This window comes from Platalea leucorodia (assembly GCF_965183815.1).
Source record: "Platalea leucorodia genome assembly, chromosome: 3".
Classification (NCBI taxonomy): domain Eukaryota; kingdom Metazoa; phylum Chordata; class Aves; order Pelecaniformes; family Threskiornithidae; genus Platalea; species Platalea leucorodia.
Window position 1 is genome coordinate 44,928,685 of NC_138825.1, and position 16,995 is coordinate 44,945,679.

Consider the following 16,995-nt stretch of genomic DNA (forward strand, 5'->3'; position numbering starts at 1 on the left):
GTGAGACAAACTACCCCTCCTTTATGCTTTACACCTTGGCTGAGCGACAGAATCAGGTTTGCGTGACTCATGATCGCGTTGAGAATAGCTGAGAGTGTAGATTGTTGTGGTTTAGCCCCAGTCGGCAGCTAAGCACCACACAGCCGCTCGCTCACCCACGAGCGAGTATTCTCTTGGGCTGACCCCATCAATGAGAGTCCTGCCTTTCCCGGCATCCAGGCGGCCAGACAGGGGATGCCTGGTGCATGCGTCATAACTAACGCTTTACCTTTATTCCATAGCTGGATTACTTGTCTTGCCTTCAGCTGGACATGGGCGCCAACAAAACTGCTAACGCTGGCAGTTCAAAAAAATGCATAAAACGTTACAACAGAAGAGCTGTTCGTATTTGCTTCAGCCTTTAAGTGCCTGGTAATTTCCTATCCCTTTCCAATTATCATCTAACATTTAAAATCACATTTGGGACAGGCAGCTCTGAAAGGAGATCCCAATTAGGTGCCTAATTTCAGAGAGTAAGTAACAGATCAAACTTCCTTACACATCAGCTGCACTGTGGCTTGGGTTGGAAAATTATCTGTTTGAGAATTAACCTAACAAAAAAGTGTCTTTTCCAGTTGGATCAGTTACCCAGTCCTATCCGTGTAGCCGCAGCAGCAAGATGATCCAGAGCACTTGCCTCTGCTGGCTACAGAGCGGAGCTGGGGCGAAGAGGTACGACTGGCTCCTCCTTTTCCTGCCCCCCAGGCTACAGTCCTCGAGTGCCCCGAGAAACACTGGGTTTCAGGGATTTTTCATCAGAAAAATCCTTGGTACAGATGAAACAATCCAGAAGGAAGCCGACTGCCCAAGCGATGCCTTGGGATGCTCTCTCTGGTGGTCTAATAAGACTGCGTAAGCAAGAGCTGCGTGACTGCCTCTGGCTCTGTCTGTAACCCGGTTTTGTGTGTAACGCACGCCCAGCCTGTTTCAGACCAACAGCTCATGGAAACCATTTGGTTTTGGGTGGTCTTTACACACACCCCCCCCCCGCCACTTTGCATTTTCTAATCCTTTCCCGGGTTTGTCTCAAGGCGAGCTACTTCAAAAGGGGCTGACGGATGCTTTCTGCCGACGCGCTTGGCGCGAGGTCGCCCGCCTTGGCAGCCGCGCGCCTTAGCGAGGCGGCCGGAGGAAGGCCTCCTCCCCGGGCTCCGGTGCCGTCCCGCGGCAGCCCGGCACAGGCCGGCCTGCCCGACGGTTTCCGTTTAACGAGGACATCGTGCACGGGCTTTACCTGCGGGCTTGGGCGGTTGGGTTTTTTTAAACTTTATCCTGATAGCGATCATGAAGATAGACAAAAAAGAAAGGATGCTGTGAGAAGTATTTCCACAGGAACACGGGGCAAAGAGTTACTCTTCCCGTAGACAACAGCAACGTTGCTTTTTAACCACTGGCGGCACTCGGAACCACGTAAGCGATTTTAAGTAGAAACAACGTGAGAGGACAGACGTAACCGCGGAATCCGTTCCGTCTCCCTTCTCGGGCGGAGCTGAGGGTCTCGGCAAACAAATGAGACACGGTACCACACGACGTTTCCCCCCAGAGGAGCGCAGCGGGTGGGTTACGTTCCCGCACCGCTATCGCGCCGCAGCAGAGCGGCACGGGCACTCCGCGGCAACCCCGCGGCTGGCACAAGCGCGCACCCCGCCGCCCCGGCCGCGGGTGCCGCCGCGCGGGTGCCGGGCCGCGGGGCGGGGGCAGCTTTTCGGCGAGCGGCTGAAGAGGGAGCGGCGCGGAGCGCTACGACGCCGACGCCGACCCCGCCCCGGGCCCCGTCCCGCCGCGCCGCCCCCCGCCCTCCCTCCCTCCCTCCCTCAGCGGGGCCGCCCGCTCGGTTCCCGCGCGCCGGAAGTGACGCGCCCCCGATCGCTCCCCGCCTCACCCCGTGAGCAGCCATGAGGGCCCGCCGCAGGGGCGCCGGGGCGCGGGGCCCGCAGCACCCGGCGGCGGCGGCGGCGGGGGGGAGCTCGATCGCCGGGCGGGAGGGTGCGGCCCGGCGGGGGGACCGGGCGGAGGGGTACGTGGTGGGACAGGTGTCGGACAGCCTCTGGCCGGGGGCGGCCCCCGCCGCCCCGCTTGCCCGCCTCTTCAGCGCCGCCGCCCCGCCGGTGCTGGTGGCCCTGCCGGCGGTAAGTGCCGCGCCGGCCTGCTCCGGGCCTAGCGGCGTCGCGGGTGGCGCTGCCTGTGGGGCGGTGGGTGCTCTGCCCCCAGGGGCCCGGCCGCTGCCCGGTGTCGGCGGTGGCGGAGCGATTCCCTCCTGCCTCCGCGTTCGCGGCCGAGAGGGGCCGATTAACGGTCGTGGGCGGGCGGGCGGCTTCCCGAGGGGGCACCGGTAGCCGGGAGCGCGTCCGCGTAGGAGCTGAGCAGTACGTGGCTGGAGCGCCAGGCCGGCGGCGGCTGTCCGCGGTGTGCGGGCCCCCCGGGCATCCCCGCGGGGCGGGAGGTGGCGGGGCGAGGGCGGCCGCTGCGGTGGGCGCGCCGGTGGCCGGGCGGAGCGGGGCGTCGGGAGCGCCGCCTCTTGCGGCTGATGGCTTCAGTTAGCGGCGTTCCAAATAAATTACAGTACATAAAGTAACGGTAGGGCGTTCCTAGAATTTTATTTTTTCAAGTGTTTTTTTTTGTTTGTTTAAGGAAAATAAGAAAAGAAAGCGTACAGAAGAAGTGGAGAAAGTGTCAGAAGACCAGAGCTCACCTGCCATACAAGAACCTCCGATAAAAGCAAAGAAAGCCAGAAAGAAGGAGCTTTCAACAGCAGAGAAAAACTTGGCAAACAGGTGAGCAGATGCTACCTTTTTATAGTAAGATTAAAAAAAAAAATCTAGATCAATCAGAAGATTATGAGTTCAGTGAAACAGTGAAGTTCTACTATTCGTCTTGAACTCTGTGTTTAAGAAGATTATTTTTAAGAAGATTGTGAAAATTTTCTGTAGTTTGCCCAAGAAGACAGTAAATACTTCCAACTTCTTGAAGTTCTAAGTCCATGAAGTGCACATCCCCTGTTAGAGAGCTAACAGGTCTAGAGGCTGTAGATTTAGACAAAAAGTTCTCTCTGGCACGGGGTGATGCTTTTTAACTGTAACTGGCTTTATCCAGCAGACCTGCCGTCAGAGGAGCCGAGGCGGTGTCAGCAGCAGCAAGGCACCAGGCAGAGTTGGCTGTCCTTAGCACACTTGCCCTCTGCTGTGACACAGAACTGCTCTGTTATGCTGCCCACTCCCGTAAATACGCAGGGTTGAACCGAAACACTGTCAAGCGCAGGCAGGAAGCTGGTCTCTGTGCAGTGAAGTTTGCATAATGAAGTTTGCTTGATTGTGGCTCGAGGCTAACACCACGTCCTCTCTCTGACACTGTGTGTTGTTGCATCTTCCATGCTCGTGAAACTTTTGTTTGCTGTTTTGGTGTCTGTAGCCTTCCAGAGGCTTCTTGATGTCTGCTTATCGTAATCATATATCGTATATATATATATCATATTATATCGTAATCATAATATCACGCTATTATGGCAAGTTTGGATAGATAGAGATCTGTTAGTGCACGGGTAGATCCCAAAGGATTGTCTGTTGTGAGTGTCCTGGATACTGGGAAGAATTAAATCTTTCCTTAGTTCTAGCGTGCGAAGATGAATTTTCCCCCCTCCTTCAATTTTAGAGGTTATCAAATGATTTACTTCTGAATTCTTTCTTTATTACACCTACTGAATAGTGAATGCAATGTCCTGGGGACAGTAAGTAGTTTTCCATGTTACAGAATGGTCAGACATGTTTGTTTAATGCATAATAAGCCAAATAGTGTTTGAAATTTTATGTTTAACATAATGTAAAATATAAGTTAAAAAATATTTATCTTGGAGACTTCAGTTCTTTGACCACAAGAGCCCTGTTTTTTTTCCTCATCAATTATAATTTGCTTGTCTTTTTCTGATAAGAGAGAGCGCTTTGGAGCAGGCAGATGAAGAGGAGGAGCAAAAACTGTTTCAAAACAAAGCAAAGCCAAAAAAAGGGGCTTCTCATGCCATCACCAAAAGTGTTGTTAATTCAGATACAGGCACTACTGTAAAACAGCAAAAGAAAAAAAAGGTGGCTGATGAAACGGTCGACAGAAGAACAGTGTTTGTTGGAAACTTGCCTGTCAGCTGTACTGTTCAGGTACGTGAGTGGATTCTGTCAGCTAAATGAATGAAAAGAATTACAACAGTCCTTACTTTGAGGGGATGTTTCCAGCTGAGACGTCACATGTGTTTGTGACTAAAACTGCTTTTTGGGAAGGTAGGAAATAACGCTCATTATCAGAAACCATTAGAGGCAATCTCTTTTGTTTTACCGGTGTTAGGCTTTTTGCAGCAGTGGATGCAGTTGCTCTTTCTTTAGTAGAATTGTTTAGTTTCTTTTTCAGTGAAAAATGAGTTAATAAATGAGAACTGCAATTACAAAGGTAGAGACTGCTTCTAATTTTGAATGCAAATAATGCTTCAGATTGCTGCATAAAATATGTTAAATTTATACTTTCTTCCATAGTAAGGGGTATGAATTCAGTTTTGGCAATCTGTAGAATTAGAAGCTGCCACAAGAAACACAGGCACAGTTACAGGTTACTTGCATATTTTTAGTAGCCCTCTAATGGACTTGGTATAAGTAAAATGAATATAGCGTAAAAACAATCTTACTAATAAATATTCAACATTAATTGTTATTACCAGGATGCAAAACCATATTGAATATTTGTAATATCTTCTGTTTAGGCGCTGAAATCTCTTTTTAAAGAGTATGGACAAATAAAATCCATTCGATTCCGGTCTTTGGTAGGTTTATTTCCTCTAATGTTATATAACAAAATTATGTTTCTGATCTTAAAGGGTAGTGTGCATTAGTTCAGAAGCAGGTTTGGATGTGTATTTTTTGCCGTTAGAAGAATCCTTGGAGATTTTACCACAGAGGCACCACAGATGCATCTTTCATCACATTTGATTCTTCCTGTAGCAGCAGTTGATACTATCAGGGCTCTTATTTTCTCTGTAAGAAGAATGCTTTTATTATCGCTCATTTAGCTAAGGTATTACTTGCCTGTTTTTAAATCATAGTAGCAAAGACAGATGGATTGTAAATCAGTGTACTCTGTAAAATAGTTTCAGGTAGCAGTCTTTGAACTCAAGAAACAAAACAGATGAAGTCAAAGCAAGCTGTCTAATTCTGAGGTCTTTCTAGATCATCTCTAGGAATAGCCAGTTACATCACTTGCTCACTGTACTGGCCACGTTGCTTTGGGTGGGAATGGCACCTGTTTGAATTCCTCTTTTGTCTTCAAAACTAAATATTTGAGATAAATTTACCCTAGGCCCACTTAACTAAAGCTCTTTTTATCTTAAAGGTTCCAGCAGAAGATACCTTATCCAAAAAGTTAGCAGCAATAAAGTAGGTTCCTCTTGTGAATTTTGTGCTTTATTTTTCAAGTAAAAAATAATTTTAAAGTGTGGGTTGTTACCTGTTTGGCTATATTAATTTTTTAATATTGTGTTTCTTTGACTTCTGTAATTACCTTTGTGTGTATGTAAGTTTTCTTGACAAGTGAAAAATAATTGTGCCTGGTATTCTAGTAAGTAATGCATTATCTTAGGTTGCATTTCCTATATTTTAGGAAGGTGGAAGACACTAATAGTCTTTAATTCCTTTGGATATATTTATGAGTTGAGGAAGTTTGATCAGGGTGCATATACAGGCTGTATAAGATGTACAGTGAGACTCCCTTGGACATAAGGGGCTAGCTTGACCTTTAAGAGAAATTACGTTGTTACTGTGCACAAAACAAGAGGAGGTATAAATGTGTTTAACAAGAAGTGCTTGTGCACTGCACACCATCAGAGTTATTTAAACAACACGCGTCTTTTTCATGTTGCAGGCATAAGGTGCACCCTAATGCGAAGTTCATTAATGCTTATGTTGTATTTAAGGAAGAATGTGATGCCATTAAGGCTCTAAATGAGTAAGTCTCAGTTTTGTTCCTCATTCTCTGTTGAAGAGGTAGATTTACGGAGTGTTAAAAGATCAATTTAAATGACCTCCTCTCTTTTGCTTGAATCGGAATAAAATGTGTTCTCACACTTAAAAGTAAATTCCTTTTGGAATAATGCTGTGCAGTAACATTGTTAATTAAGTAACAGTTATTAATTTCATTTTTAAAACTTTTTGCTTTCGGCTACAAAAGAAACGGAACAGAAATTGCTAGTGGATTTCACATCAGAGTTGACATTGCATCGAAAACCAGTACGGTAAGTAAGATGTGTGACTAGAAAACCCCTTTTCTGTTTTGGCTCTCCTCCCCCCCACCCCCAAATAACTTAGTCATGTATCTCTTGTTTTTTTTAGCATGACAATAAACGATCTGTATTCTTGGGAAATCTCTCATATGGTAAGTCTAAAATGCATTGTTATACATCATTACTTAACATCTATGGAATATGTTGACATTAGGGGGTTTTTTTAATTGATATTTAGGGTAGCATGTTTAGGTAGCTAAGTATCTTTTGCTGGAATTAATTTTTTAAATAGCAGTTTTATTTTTTAACTGAAACACTAAAGGGGTTCTAAGTTTCTGGCAAGTTCTGCAGAGTAACTGTTTTCTTTATTGTAGCTAGAACTGCAAGCAATTCTAGTTACTGTTGTCACTTGGTGTTTTTTAAAGAAAGATGACTAAACTGCGTAGGCCATAGCTTTCTAAACTGTTAAACACGTGTTGATACCTGTTTTGCGAACTACTTCCAAGTGACACGCAGTGATGGCTTCTCATTTTGATGCTGTCTGTGAGCCACAGGGTGAGCGACTGTCCAGGCAGCTATTGACAATCGGTTGTTACCCCTGTGGCGGTGCTTACTGTATAGTTGAGGTCAGTGCTTGATGAATATTCAACTGCTTCTGAGGAGACTGGAGCGTAGGCAAAGGGATCGCCATCAGGCGTGGTCCACGTGAGGGTATTAATGGAGTCAGGATCCTTGGGACAGGCATCGCGCTTGGGGGTGGTGTGGGTGCGTAAATGCGCAGGATGAAGGCGTGCCCCGTGCCCACGGCCTGGCGCAGGGCCAGCACCACGCGCTGCCGACAGTAATGCTGAAACAAACAGGCTTTAGACTTCAGCCTAAAACTTGAGCTGTCTGAAAATCTGGATAGGTGACAAATCTGATTGTGGTGACATTACTAATGCCTGTTGTGTAGAGCTTGCGTCTAGTACTGTATGTTCCTCTGTGCATCCTGTAGAAAAAACAGTTTGGACATTTGCAGTGCTGAAAATGACTTCAGCAGCTTGAACCTTTCTCAGCACATCTAAGTCCCATTGCTGTAATTAAACCTGTACTATTAAATTCAGACCTTCCCCTTAGCAGAGATAAGATCGTATCCATGTAAAGGTATTTACCATAGCATGAAGCGTACCTATACAGAAAAGAGAATAACCTCTGTTTTTGTATTGGTACATCACACTTGTCTGTTTGCATAGGCATGAGACTGAGAAAGCCTCACACATCTGGCCTTTATCAGAATAATCGTATAGCAACTGTGGTTGGAAACTGTAAATCCCTTCTCCCCTGGTCAGCTAAAATTAATGCTCACTGACTGAGCCATGAGACTTCAAGAACTGCCAGCTCAAGCTCATTATCATCAGCATTAATTCTTAGAAAGAGATTCTGGCATAAGAAGGAGCTACAAAAATGTAGTATGAATCTTCATTTCCACTGTGTTCAAACCATAAATGAAATTATTTGAAAAATTTATTTCGGTCTTTGCCTTTGTTCTTTGTGATTTATGTTGTACTCTTCAAAGCTAGAGAATCAGTAACTGTCAAAGTAAGTAGCCCTTTATAAAGTCTGCATTGTTAACTTGCTGGTATTTTTCTGAACCACCGATATTTGTGTACCTATATATATTTATACATTAAAATATATATATTTAAATATATATGTTTGTGTACCTGAGTTGGTAAATATAAAATATTTGGATTTGGGCCAGGCTTCTAAAGCTGTGTGTCTGACTGAAGAGGCATCTGTTTCATTGTGCTTGCCTGCAGACATCAGTGACGATGCTGTGCGAGACCACTTTTCTGTCTGTGGAGATGTAGTAGCAGTGCGAATTGTGAGAGACAGAAAGACCGGCTTGGGTAAAGGCTTCGGCTACGTTCTCTTTGAGGTACGTAAGCATGGCGTGCTTCAGGACACTGGGAATACTTCAAAATCTGAATTGGGATTTGCCTTTGTGGCCTTTTCAATTTTTTTTTCTTTCAGTAATTTTTTTGGATTTGTATATGACATTAAATGGTAGCATTGTTGTGTACGTTAAAAGCAGCTTGGAAGACCAGTTCTGTGGAAGCAGACACAAAGCAAACTATTTTAAGTTGTGTACAAAGAAAAGTTGTAAAACGTTGGGGTGAAAGAAATTAACTTTAAGGGAAAGACTTAACAGAGGGACAGATGAGTTCGCTTAGTGTAACTGCAGTGTTCTCCCACTTTTTATATGTCAAAATACAAGTGGAATTCTTTCCAGCAGCCGGTTTGCTTACTGGCGCTCTGTTTTGGATTCAGTACAGCTCGCTTTCTCATGGCAGTCTCCCAGCCTCGTCTTCCTTTGTTTATTTCCTGCAGCCCAATGTTTTTTCCCCAGTTTCTCCTTCATCTCCCTGCGTCTGTCTTTCACGTCTTGCCTAAGCTGTTTTATAGCCCCTGTTCAAGTATCTGTGCCTCGGTGGGTGGGCTACGTGGGCGTGCTGATGTTCCTGAGCAGAGATGTTGTGTCGTTCAATGAACAGAGCAGTTTGAGCGCTCTTTATTGTCACTTCTTGCTTACAAAAAAATTAAAGAAAGGCAACTATTTATTTGAAAGCAATCAATTGGAAGTAATGCTGCTTTTAAACTGAATGTCTGTTCTTGTAGGATACGGATGCTGTACATCTTGCTCTGAAACTCAACGACTCTGTTCTGATGGGAAGAAAGATACGAGTGAAGCACTGTGGAGAGAAGTGGAAAGCACCACAGAAAAGCCCCGATCGGTCTCGTGCTTCTAAGGACAGAGTTCATGCCGCATTAAAAAACAAGAGGTGCTCTTGTGGTTCGTTTGTTGGTGAAAAAGCAGTCCCATTAAAGAAGAGCACTAGACCAAAAAGACTAAAAACTATTCCTAGAGATAAAGCTGGGAAAAACAAACAGTCAAAAAAACAGATAACAGATAAAAATCAAACGTATAAAAGTGTTCGTCATTGTTATAAAGATTGATGTATACAGGAGCGTTTGGTCATAAATTTTGTTTGCTAATACAGCAGCGGTCGTTTGTAGTGTTCACTCTGGGGTTTTTGGCTTCTCCGAGAAGGCGGCAGGAGGTGCCCGCCCGCGCCCCCGTCGCGGCACAGGCGCTGCAGGCCTCCCTTGCTGCGTTCCAGCAGCACAGCCCCGGCCGAGGCCGCAGGCCTTGCCGCAGAGGGTCGCTGCCTTCCCTCTTCTGGAGCTGTGGCTCACGCGCAGACGGAGGCTGTGGCGATTACAAGTCATCACCTAGGTAGGTGTTTTTGTTAAGCTTCCGTTCACAAGACTTGGGTCTTTTGGGTGACGAAAAGCTGACGCTGGGGCAGGGGCTGCGGCAGTGGCGTTACGCCTGGCCTGGCCTGGCCGCTTCCCACCTCGCGGCCGGCGGCTCTCCCCGGGCTGGGCGCCGGCGCTTCCCCGGTGCGGGCCGCGGGCCTACCGTCCCCGCGGGCCTGCCCCGCCTTCTGGCGGAGGCCGCGGCTTGGCCCCGCCGCGCTTCTCGCCTCCTCCGGCGGCCGGTGCTGGGCGGGGGCGGCCCCGGCCGCGCATGCGCCCCGGGGGCGGCCGGCCCGCCCGCAGGCAGTGGAGCGGGCGCCCTCTGCCGCCGCTGGGTGATGACGTCAGCGGAAGCGAGGTGGGGTCCTTTCTGGCCGCCCGCTCGCCCCAAGGTGCCTGCGGAGCTCGGCGCCGGCCGCGCGGCGGGAGGGAGGGAGGGAGGGGCGGGGGGCGGCGGCGGCGGCGCGGCGGGACCGGACCTTCCCCTCGGCGCCGGGCGCCATGATGGTGGGCAAGACCAGCGCCATCGCGGCGGGCCTTTGCGGGGCCCTTTTCATCGGCTACTGCATCTACTTCGACCGCAAGAGACGGAGCGACCCGAATTTCAAGAACCGGCTGCGGGAGCGTGAGTGTCCGGGCCGCCCCCCTCCTCCTCCAACGGCTCCCGCGCGCGCCTTGCCTCCAGCGGCCGCCGCCTCCCCTCCCCCGCCCGCCCGCCCGGCCCGCGCGCGGGGTCGGGAGGGCGGCACGTGGCGCCTCGGCAGCGCCCTCCCGCTCCCGGGGCTCGGCCGCCGCCGGCCCCCGCTCCCGGCCGCGTCGGGGGGAGCGGCCTGCCCGGCCCCCTCCCTGCGGGGCAGCGGCCTTCGGCCCCCGCCTCGGCCCGCGTTGCCGCCCTTACCGGGCCGGAGAGGGCCGCGGCGGGCTGGGGGCTGGCGGGCGGCATTCGCCCGAGGGCGCTTGTGCGAGGCGGGCCCCCCGCCCCCGCCTTCTCTCGCCTCTGGCCATCCCTTTGCCTAAACCGGGGGACGGGCCTTCTCGTCGGAGCCGGTTTTCTGCAATCTGTGTAGTTACTGGGTAACTGGTGTTTTCCGCATCAGAAGCTTGCCTTGGAAATAGCTCGCCTCCCTCTTTTTTTTTTAAATCTTGCTGTCCTACACACTCAGCCATACCGTTATTCCCACTGCGTTCATGTGATGACGTTTATTTTGTTTTTTTTTTTTTTTTATTTTGGAAGACCGTCAGAGCGATCTCTTATAGTGAAGTTGTTGCTGTGTTAAGGCAAGAGTTGATAGCAGCCCTTAGGTATTTTATCTGCTGCATTCTTAACCCTCCTGGCAGCTCTGTTATTAGCTTCCAGGATAAGAATGAATGCCAGAGAAAACTGTTGATTAATCCAAAATGTAGAGCTCTTCTCCCATGGCTCTTCATTATTTCACATCTTCAACATTTATTTAAATGCCTTAATAATTAGAGAAGGTTTTAAATGCAACTGTAAGCATGAATACTCAAGGTACTCAAATTCATCCAAGGCACTCAAATGAATCATGAGAAATAAGCTGAGATTTGTTGTGCTGGGTTGTTTCTGTCATGGGAATATGTGTAGTATTCCTTTGATAACTAACCTGAAGGTAAGAAATTACCACTAAGGTAAACTTTCCCAGCAAGTAAACGTAACGTGATCAGCAGTTTCATGGATGGAAGAGTCAGTAACTAGATAGGGTAAAAATGAATATTTTTACCTGATGATGTTTAAATGTAACTTAAACGTTTCGATTCTGTCTTCACGGATTGAATTTGTTGGGTGACCAGTGTTGATGCTTAAGAGTGTATTTATTCTGCTTTCTGTAAGCCTTTCCACAGCGAATTATGTCTTTTGAGTACTTCATCTTCAGGCCCTTGCTCATGGATGTAGGATCTTAGGCACATAGTTCTTGTGTGTCTTCCAAGTACTTTTCGCCCTGCAGTGCAAGTCACTGATTGGGAATTTTTAGTATAGTAAACTGGTATGTGCTGGTCTTGGAGAAGCAAACTTGATTGTTGGCAGCATAACCAGCCATCTTCTTTTTATGATGTTAAATATGTAGTAGAGAAAATATTGGATTACATAAGGTCTTTGCAGAAGCACTGGAAGTGATTTTTGCATCCCATTGTTTTCATTATCTGAGCATCTATCCAGTAATGTTCTGAATAAACCTTAGACTTGCTCTGATTAAGAACTAACATTTTCTTTAAAGTGGAAAACCCCTGTGGTTTGATAGGGGATGGCTGTTGTCATTTGGAGGACATCACTGTATGACTTATGATCCTTGGACGTGATACACGGGGCCCCTTTGAGTTGTAAGGCTCATTTTTATTTTTAGTACTGTAACTGATTCTTTAGTACAGATGCTTCTGCAGTGGTGCCAGATTATTACAGCGTTTTTACTGTTGGATAAGAAGGCTTAGGCTGTAAAATATTCGACCCAAAAAGGTCCAATGCAGCAGCCAGTTGCAGTTCTTCAGATTAAGATACGCTGTTTCTCAGGCAGTAGTAGGGGTATTTGATGAAAAACTTGTAGAAGCCACATTTACAGCAGATCAGTTCCAGTAACATTCTTAGGATAAGATTGTTTTGCAGCCCCTATGATGCAGTGTTACCAAAATTTGGGAAGGACAGGAGATGCTACATGTCAGTGGATTGCCCATTGTATTTGGTCAAGTACATGCTGACAAATGAAGAACCGGTATTTTTTTTGCCATCCCATTTATATTGTACATCTCTTTGGGCTGTGTTAGGATCAAAGTTTACATTACAAAGGCCCATTGTAAAAATGAGGTGGCCAGATTCAGGTTTCAGGGAAAAAAAAAAAAAAAAATTTACTGGGAGGCTTGAAGAACTGCTGGACTTTGGTTTTCCAGATGTCTTAATCTCATTTATTTAGCAGGCTTTGTGTTAATTTAGGTTTTCATGTCGCTAGTTTGGGGGCATGTCCATATTTCATCTTGGGATCAAAAGGTAGCAAAGCTACCTGCAGCTGCTTTGTTTCTGCAGCTATATTTTAAGATTATAAGATTTTTGATATGTTTACTATTTGTGTTCTTGAATGTATAAAACAGAACTGTTCTGTATGCAAGTATAGACCCTCATCTCTTCGTTCAGAGACAACCAGAATTTCTGACCGTGCTGAACTTTGCCTCAGAGCACCTTCTGCCTGGAGAGCTGAGTGAGAGGAGAGCAGCAGGGCAGGCTTCACGGGTGGAAGCTGAAGATGCAAACAGCTCTTCGGTCGTTCTGCTCCCTTGTGGGACTGGTTTTGAAGCTGCTGGGGCAACTCAGGGATTTTTGCAACCCTTGCCAGCACGTCAGGTTATCCATTGGTTCACATTTGAAACATTCCCTTTGTACAAGAGCTGCGCCTGAAGAACCTGCAAGTCACACGCAGTTTGAGAGCTGGAGTTTAGCTTTCTGTTTTGGATGGATGCACGTGCATTTCTGTATTAACTAAGATTTCCTCTATGGAAGATTGCCCTTCTCCTTTTTTAAATGTGATAATGTCTTTAGAAAAGTGGGAAGTTTTTCATTTTCTTGGAGGTCCCTAAGGGAGAACAAAAGAGTTTTCAGATTTTTTTGGGTGGTGGTTTTTTTTTTTTTTTTTCCCCCAAGCCGTTGCTTTTTGCTTGTGATATTATAAATGTAACTTCTGGCTGTTGTTGCAAAGATATTTTAAAAGTAGTGTTACCAACCGGTATGGGAAGAATGCCTAAATAACCTTTAGAACTATTTGGTTTTTCTAACTGTTTTAGCTAGTAGACTTATAAAGAGACCTGTAAAAATGTATTAAGAAGATAGACTGCACAATAATCAGACTTGAAAGATTCTGTAGATCAGTGTTCAGTTTTAAAATCTTGGTGATTCTTCACATTCCTTTACTGTTTTCAGGTTCAAGTATATGATTTCATATGTGTGGGTTCAGTGGTCAAAACCTGTTATGAAATAGTTACAGTTACCAGTATGTCTTTTTTTCTTTATCTCTGAATGCTTAACCTGGTGACTGATACCTGTTGTAATATTTTAGAAGATGTCATAGTCACGCCAAAAAACCACAATTTTCTCCTGAAAATTATGGACAAAGGTTAAGCTGTTACTCTTTGTACTTTTCATTGATGTTTTCACTGAATGCACTGCAGTTGCAATGTGGCTTGTTTTGATAGTGAAACATTTCAGATACTACTTTTTTTTCTTTTCATCTTTAAGATGTATGTATTAGCAAAACTGGTTTGCATAGTAGTGCAGTTTAAAGTTTTGTGCAAATTAATGCTTCAGAAAAGTTGGAGTGAGCTAATTGAAGGCACCACCTTTCAAGAGATAAAGTCTTTCATATTGAAAACAAACATAATGATAAAATTATAGTCTGGTACAGTTCTGTATGACACATTTTTCTGTATATGATGTTGTAAAATAATGTACATAGGTCAGCAAGTTGTAGAAATTCAGGTGCTAAGCATTATTAAGGTATCATAGAAGGTAAAAGGGTGATCCATGTAGTTAGAATGTGAACACCCTTTATATAAAGAGCACTTGATCTTGCTGTAAATTTCACGTGTTACATTATCACTACTAGGAAATAGTATTCCTGAATGTCTTCATCATGTGGACAGTCGCAAATTTTTAACTCATTTCCATTAAAACTGCTAGTCATATTTGGAAGTATTTCTAGCTTGTAAAATTGTCTCAAAAGAAAAATCAGGGCTGTGTGACCGTTGTTCTTTGTCAACATAAATGATCACCAAGCAGACGCTGAGGACAAATAGTAAGAGTACAGTTGTTTAACCATAGGCTGTATTTAAAAGTGATACTGGTGTAACTATTTCACTTGATGAGCTGATGACTTACAAAAATGATTATTCTAAGGAAATCACCAGTATTACTGTAATTATTCTTTCTTGTATGAATAGGTGCTACTATAAAATACCTTTATACCTGCCTGGGGTGATGAGATACTGCCACCTATTTAACTAGTTCCCAAGTCTTTGCTATAAAGCAGCTGGGAAAGTACACTTATGCACTGTGACCTGCTAAAGTTCCTGTTGGTGGTGCACCGTATAGTTCAAAATTAGATAGCCTTGGCTTGTAGGCAGTTCTTCTGTGGCTTATCATTGTTAGAAATCATGTAGAGAAATCCTGCATTACTCTCATTCTCTTTCCTTCTTCGTGCCTCTAGTGCATGAGGTATGCTCTGCTGCAGGCCCCGCACAGTTGGTGTTTACCATAGCCAGCAGGAGAAGAGTTGCCATTTTGAGTTGCTATGCCACTGCCAGCCCTCATTAGACCTCTAAATGATATTCTGTTGCAGAGAGTGGGTTGCAGTCTTGGGTTCAGTCTTCAATATTTGGAATATATTACCAGTTTCTTATTTTGAAAATAACTTTGATTTGTTCACAGTTTCGAACTATAATCTGAAGGATTTTTTTAATTGCAAATTAAAAATGTAAGATGTTTTTATTCTTACAGGAAGGAAGAAACAGAAGCTTGCCAAAGAGAGAGCAGGGCTTTCCAAGGTAATACTGTGTTCAAGAATGCAGTGCTATTTTGAAAGATGTTTCATTTGTAAGATTTGTTTAAAGATCTGTTTTGATTCCAGCGTTACAAACACTTCTGCAAATATGCAGTTTTTTAATGCTCACAAATAACTGTATGAAATGGTTGTTCCTTTTCTGTGTCAGATAGAGGCCTTGTACTAGAAAGTACAACATTTACTGTGTGATTTGGTGGTGTTTTCCTCTTTGTACTATCTGCAAGGGCTTTTCAGACTTAAAAATCATTGATGGGATACATGCATAACTCAACTTGATGGTTTTTTGCTATATGTGTTTGATTTCTCTTTCCTTATCACCAGTGGATCCTGGAAGAAAAGATAGATTTATCTTAACCAATTGTAAGAAATAGAGTTGTGGTAAACATAACGCACCTTCGAATTGATATTTGCTACAAAATTGTGTACTTAATAAACTGAGTAGAGGTATTTCAGGCTCTGTCTCTCTACACATTTGTGATGCAATGATATGAGACCTGAGCCTGATTTTCAAAAACATTCTGTGTACATTTAACTTCGTGGTGACACTTTTAATTTTATTTTGCCACTTTCAGTGTAACAGTATGGTTCTGTGTGTGTTTGATTTCAGTTGAGAATGTTTTGTGCTAGCTTGTTTATTAACTGATGTTTAAGGGCCAACTTCAGTTTTACTGTGTGTGTTATAGTTGCCTGATCTGAAAGATGCTGAAGCAGTTCAGAAGTTTTTCCTTGAGGAGATTCAGCTTGGCGAGGAACTACTAGCTCAAGGTAATAGCATAATTTTTTTTGAAGGGTAAGTTGTAAAATAATTTTTCTTTACCTTTGCTAGAAGATGATTTTTATATACTAAGATCTTCTGGGGAGTCAAATTCACCTAGGAAAATCTGTTTAGTTGTTTCTAACCTTCTGTGTTCAGAAGATCCAGCAAGGGAGGAGGAAAGAAAAGCGTGAATTGATTCTCAGTAATTTAATCCAGTGTCGATGGATGTTTTATGTAAATACTTTACAGTGTGGAAGAAGGTTGATTTCAAAACATTATGATTTGTCATACAGGTGAATATGAGAAAGGTGTTGATCACTTGACCAATGCCATTGCTGTGTGTGGACAGCCGCAGCAGCTACTACAAGTTCTACAGCAAACTCTTCCACCGCCAGTGTTTCAAATGCTTCTAACTAAGCTCCCTACAATAAGCCAGGTATGTGAAACATTCCCTGTTGCTTTGATTTGAAAATAATTGAACTACTTCTCTTATCCACTACATCAGTCTCGAGTATTGGTTTTTGTAATATGTTTTTTGTATATGTTCAGTTAGATTAAAAGAAGCCTTTTTTCACCTGAAACATAAAAAGTGCATATGAAAAATGTCATGTAGCATTGATAGCAAACAGGGTAAAACAGAAATATGAAACTTCTCTCATGCGTAGGGTATGCTAAGCTAAAGTAGAGACATCTGACCGCAGCTCTGATACTATGAGCGGATCCACTGTTTCCCAAATACAAGTTGAGGGATCAGAAAAGCAGTAACTTTCTTGCACTGGGTCTTGAGTTTTATTTCCTTGTAATTATATATCTACAAGTGTCTGTAAGTGCTGTGAAAGTCCATTAGAATTAATCTGTTGCTTTTGCTCGCCTGTTGCTTCTGGGCCAGCTATAAACACAAAATGTTAACTAGCACCAGAACACGTGACAGTTTGGAAGCTTGGGGGTTTCCCTGGCAATAAAAGTGTTCGTAGCTCTGTGTATAAAATGCCTTCCCTTTTTAGCCTGAGTACTGTGCAGGTAATATGCTAGCAAGTGAGTCTATTGTAAAATAAATATGTTTTATGTTTTTGGAAGTGCAAAAGGTACTCCCT

The 16,995-nt window shown here is 44.7% G+C and overlaps 2 protein-coding genes across 5 annotated transcripts in view; both read left to right on the plus strand.

The window, feature by feature from the left end:
* Window positions 1-1,934: 1,934 nt before the first annotated feature.
* Window positions 1,935-9,327, plus strand: RBM34 (RNA binding motif protein 34; the record flags this gene model as incomplete). The annotated part of the gene is made up of 10 exons (XM_082305461.1): window positions 1,935-2,168; window positions 2,671-2,813; window positions 3,965-4,184; window positions 4,778-4,837; window positions 5,404-5,447; window positions 5,932-6,015; window positions 6,238-6,301; window positions 6,399-6,441; window positions 8,089-8,207; window positions 8,948-9,327. 10 exons carry the CDS (start codon window positions 1,935-1,937, stop codon window positions 9,284-9,286), a joined length of 1,350 nt encoding a protein of 449 aa, XP_082161587.1. The 3' UTR covers window positions 9,287-9,327.
* Window positions 9,328-10,013: 686 nt separating this feature from the next.
* The window catches only part of TOMM20 (translocase of outer mitochondrial membrane 20), a 34,437-nt gene continuing 27,455 nt past the window's right edge, over window positions 10,014-16,995 (plus strand). For 3 of the 4 annotated variants that reach the window (XR_014227622.1, XR_014227623.1, XR_014227624.1), the window contains exons 1-4: window positions 10,014-10,214; window positions 15,081-15,127; window positions 15,828-15,909; window positions 16,195-16,337. Coding sequence is in view for 1 of the 4 variants with exons in the window: in XM_082306509.1 (XP_082162635.1) it covers window positions 10,091-10,214; window positions 15,081-15,127; window positions 15,828-15,909; window positions 16,195-16,337 (396 nt within the window). In the remaining 3 variants the exon portion in view is untranslated. The remainder of the gene's footprint in view (window positions 10,215-15,080; window positions 15,128-15,827; window positions 15,910-16,194; window positions 16,338-16,995) is intronic. The other variant, XM_082306509.1, reaches the window with a different exon arrangement.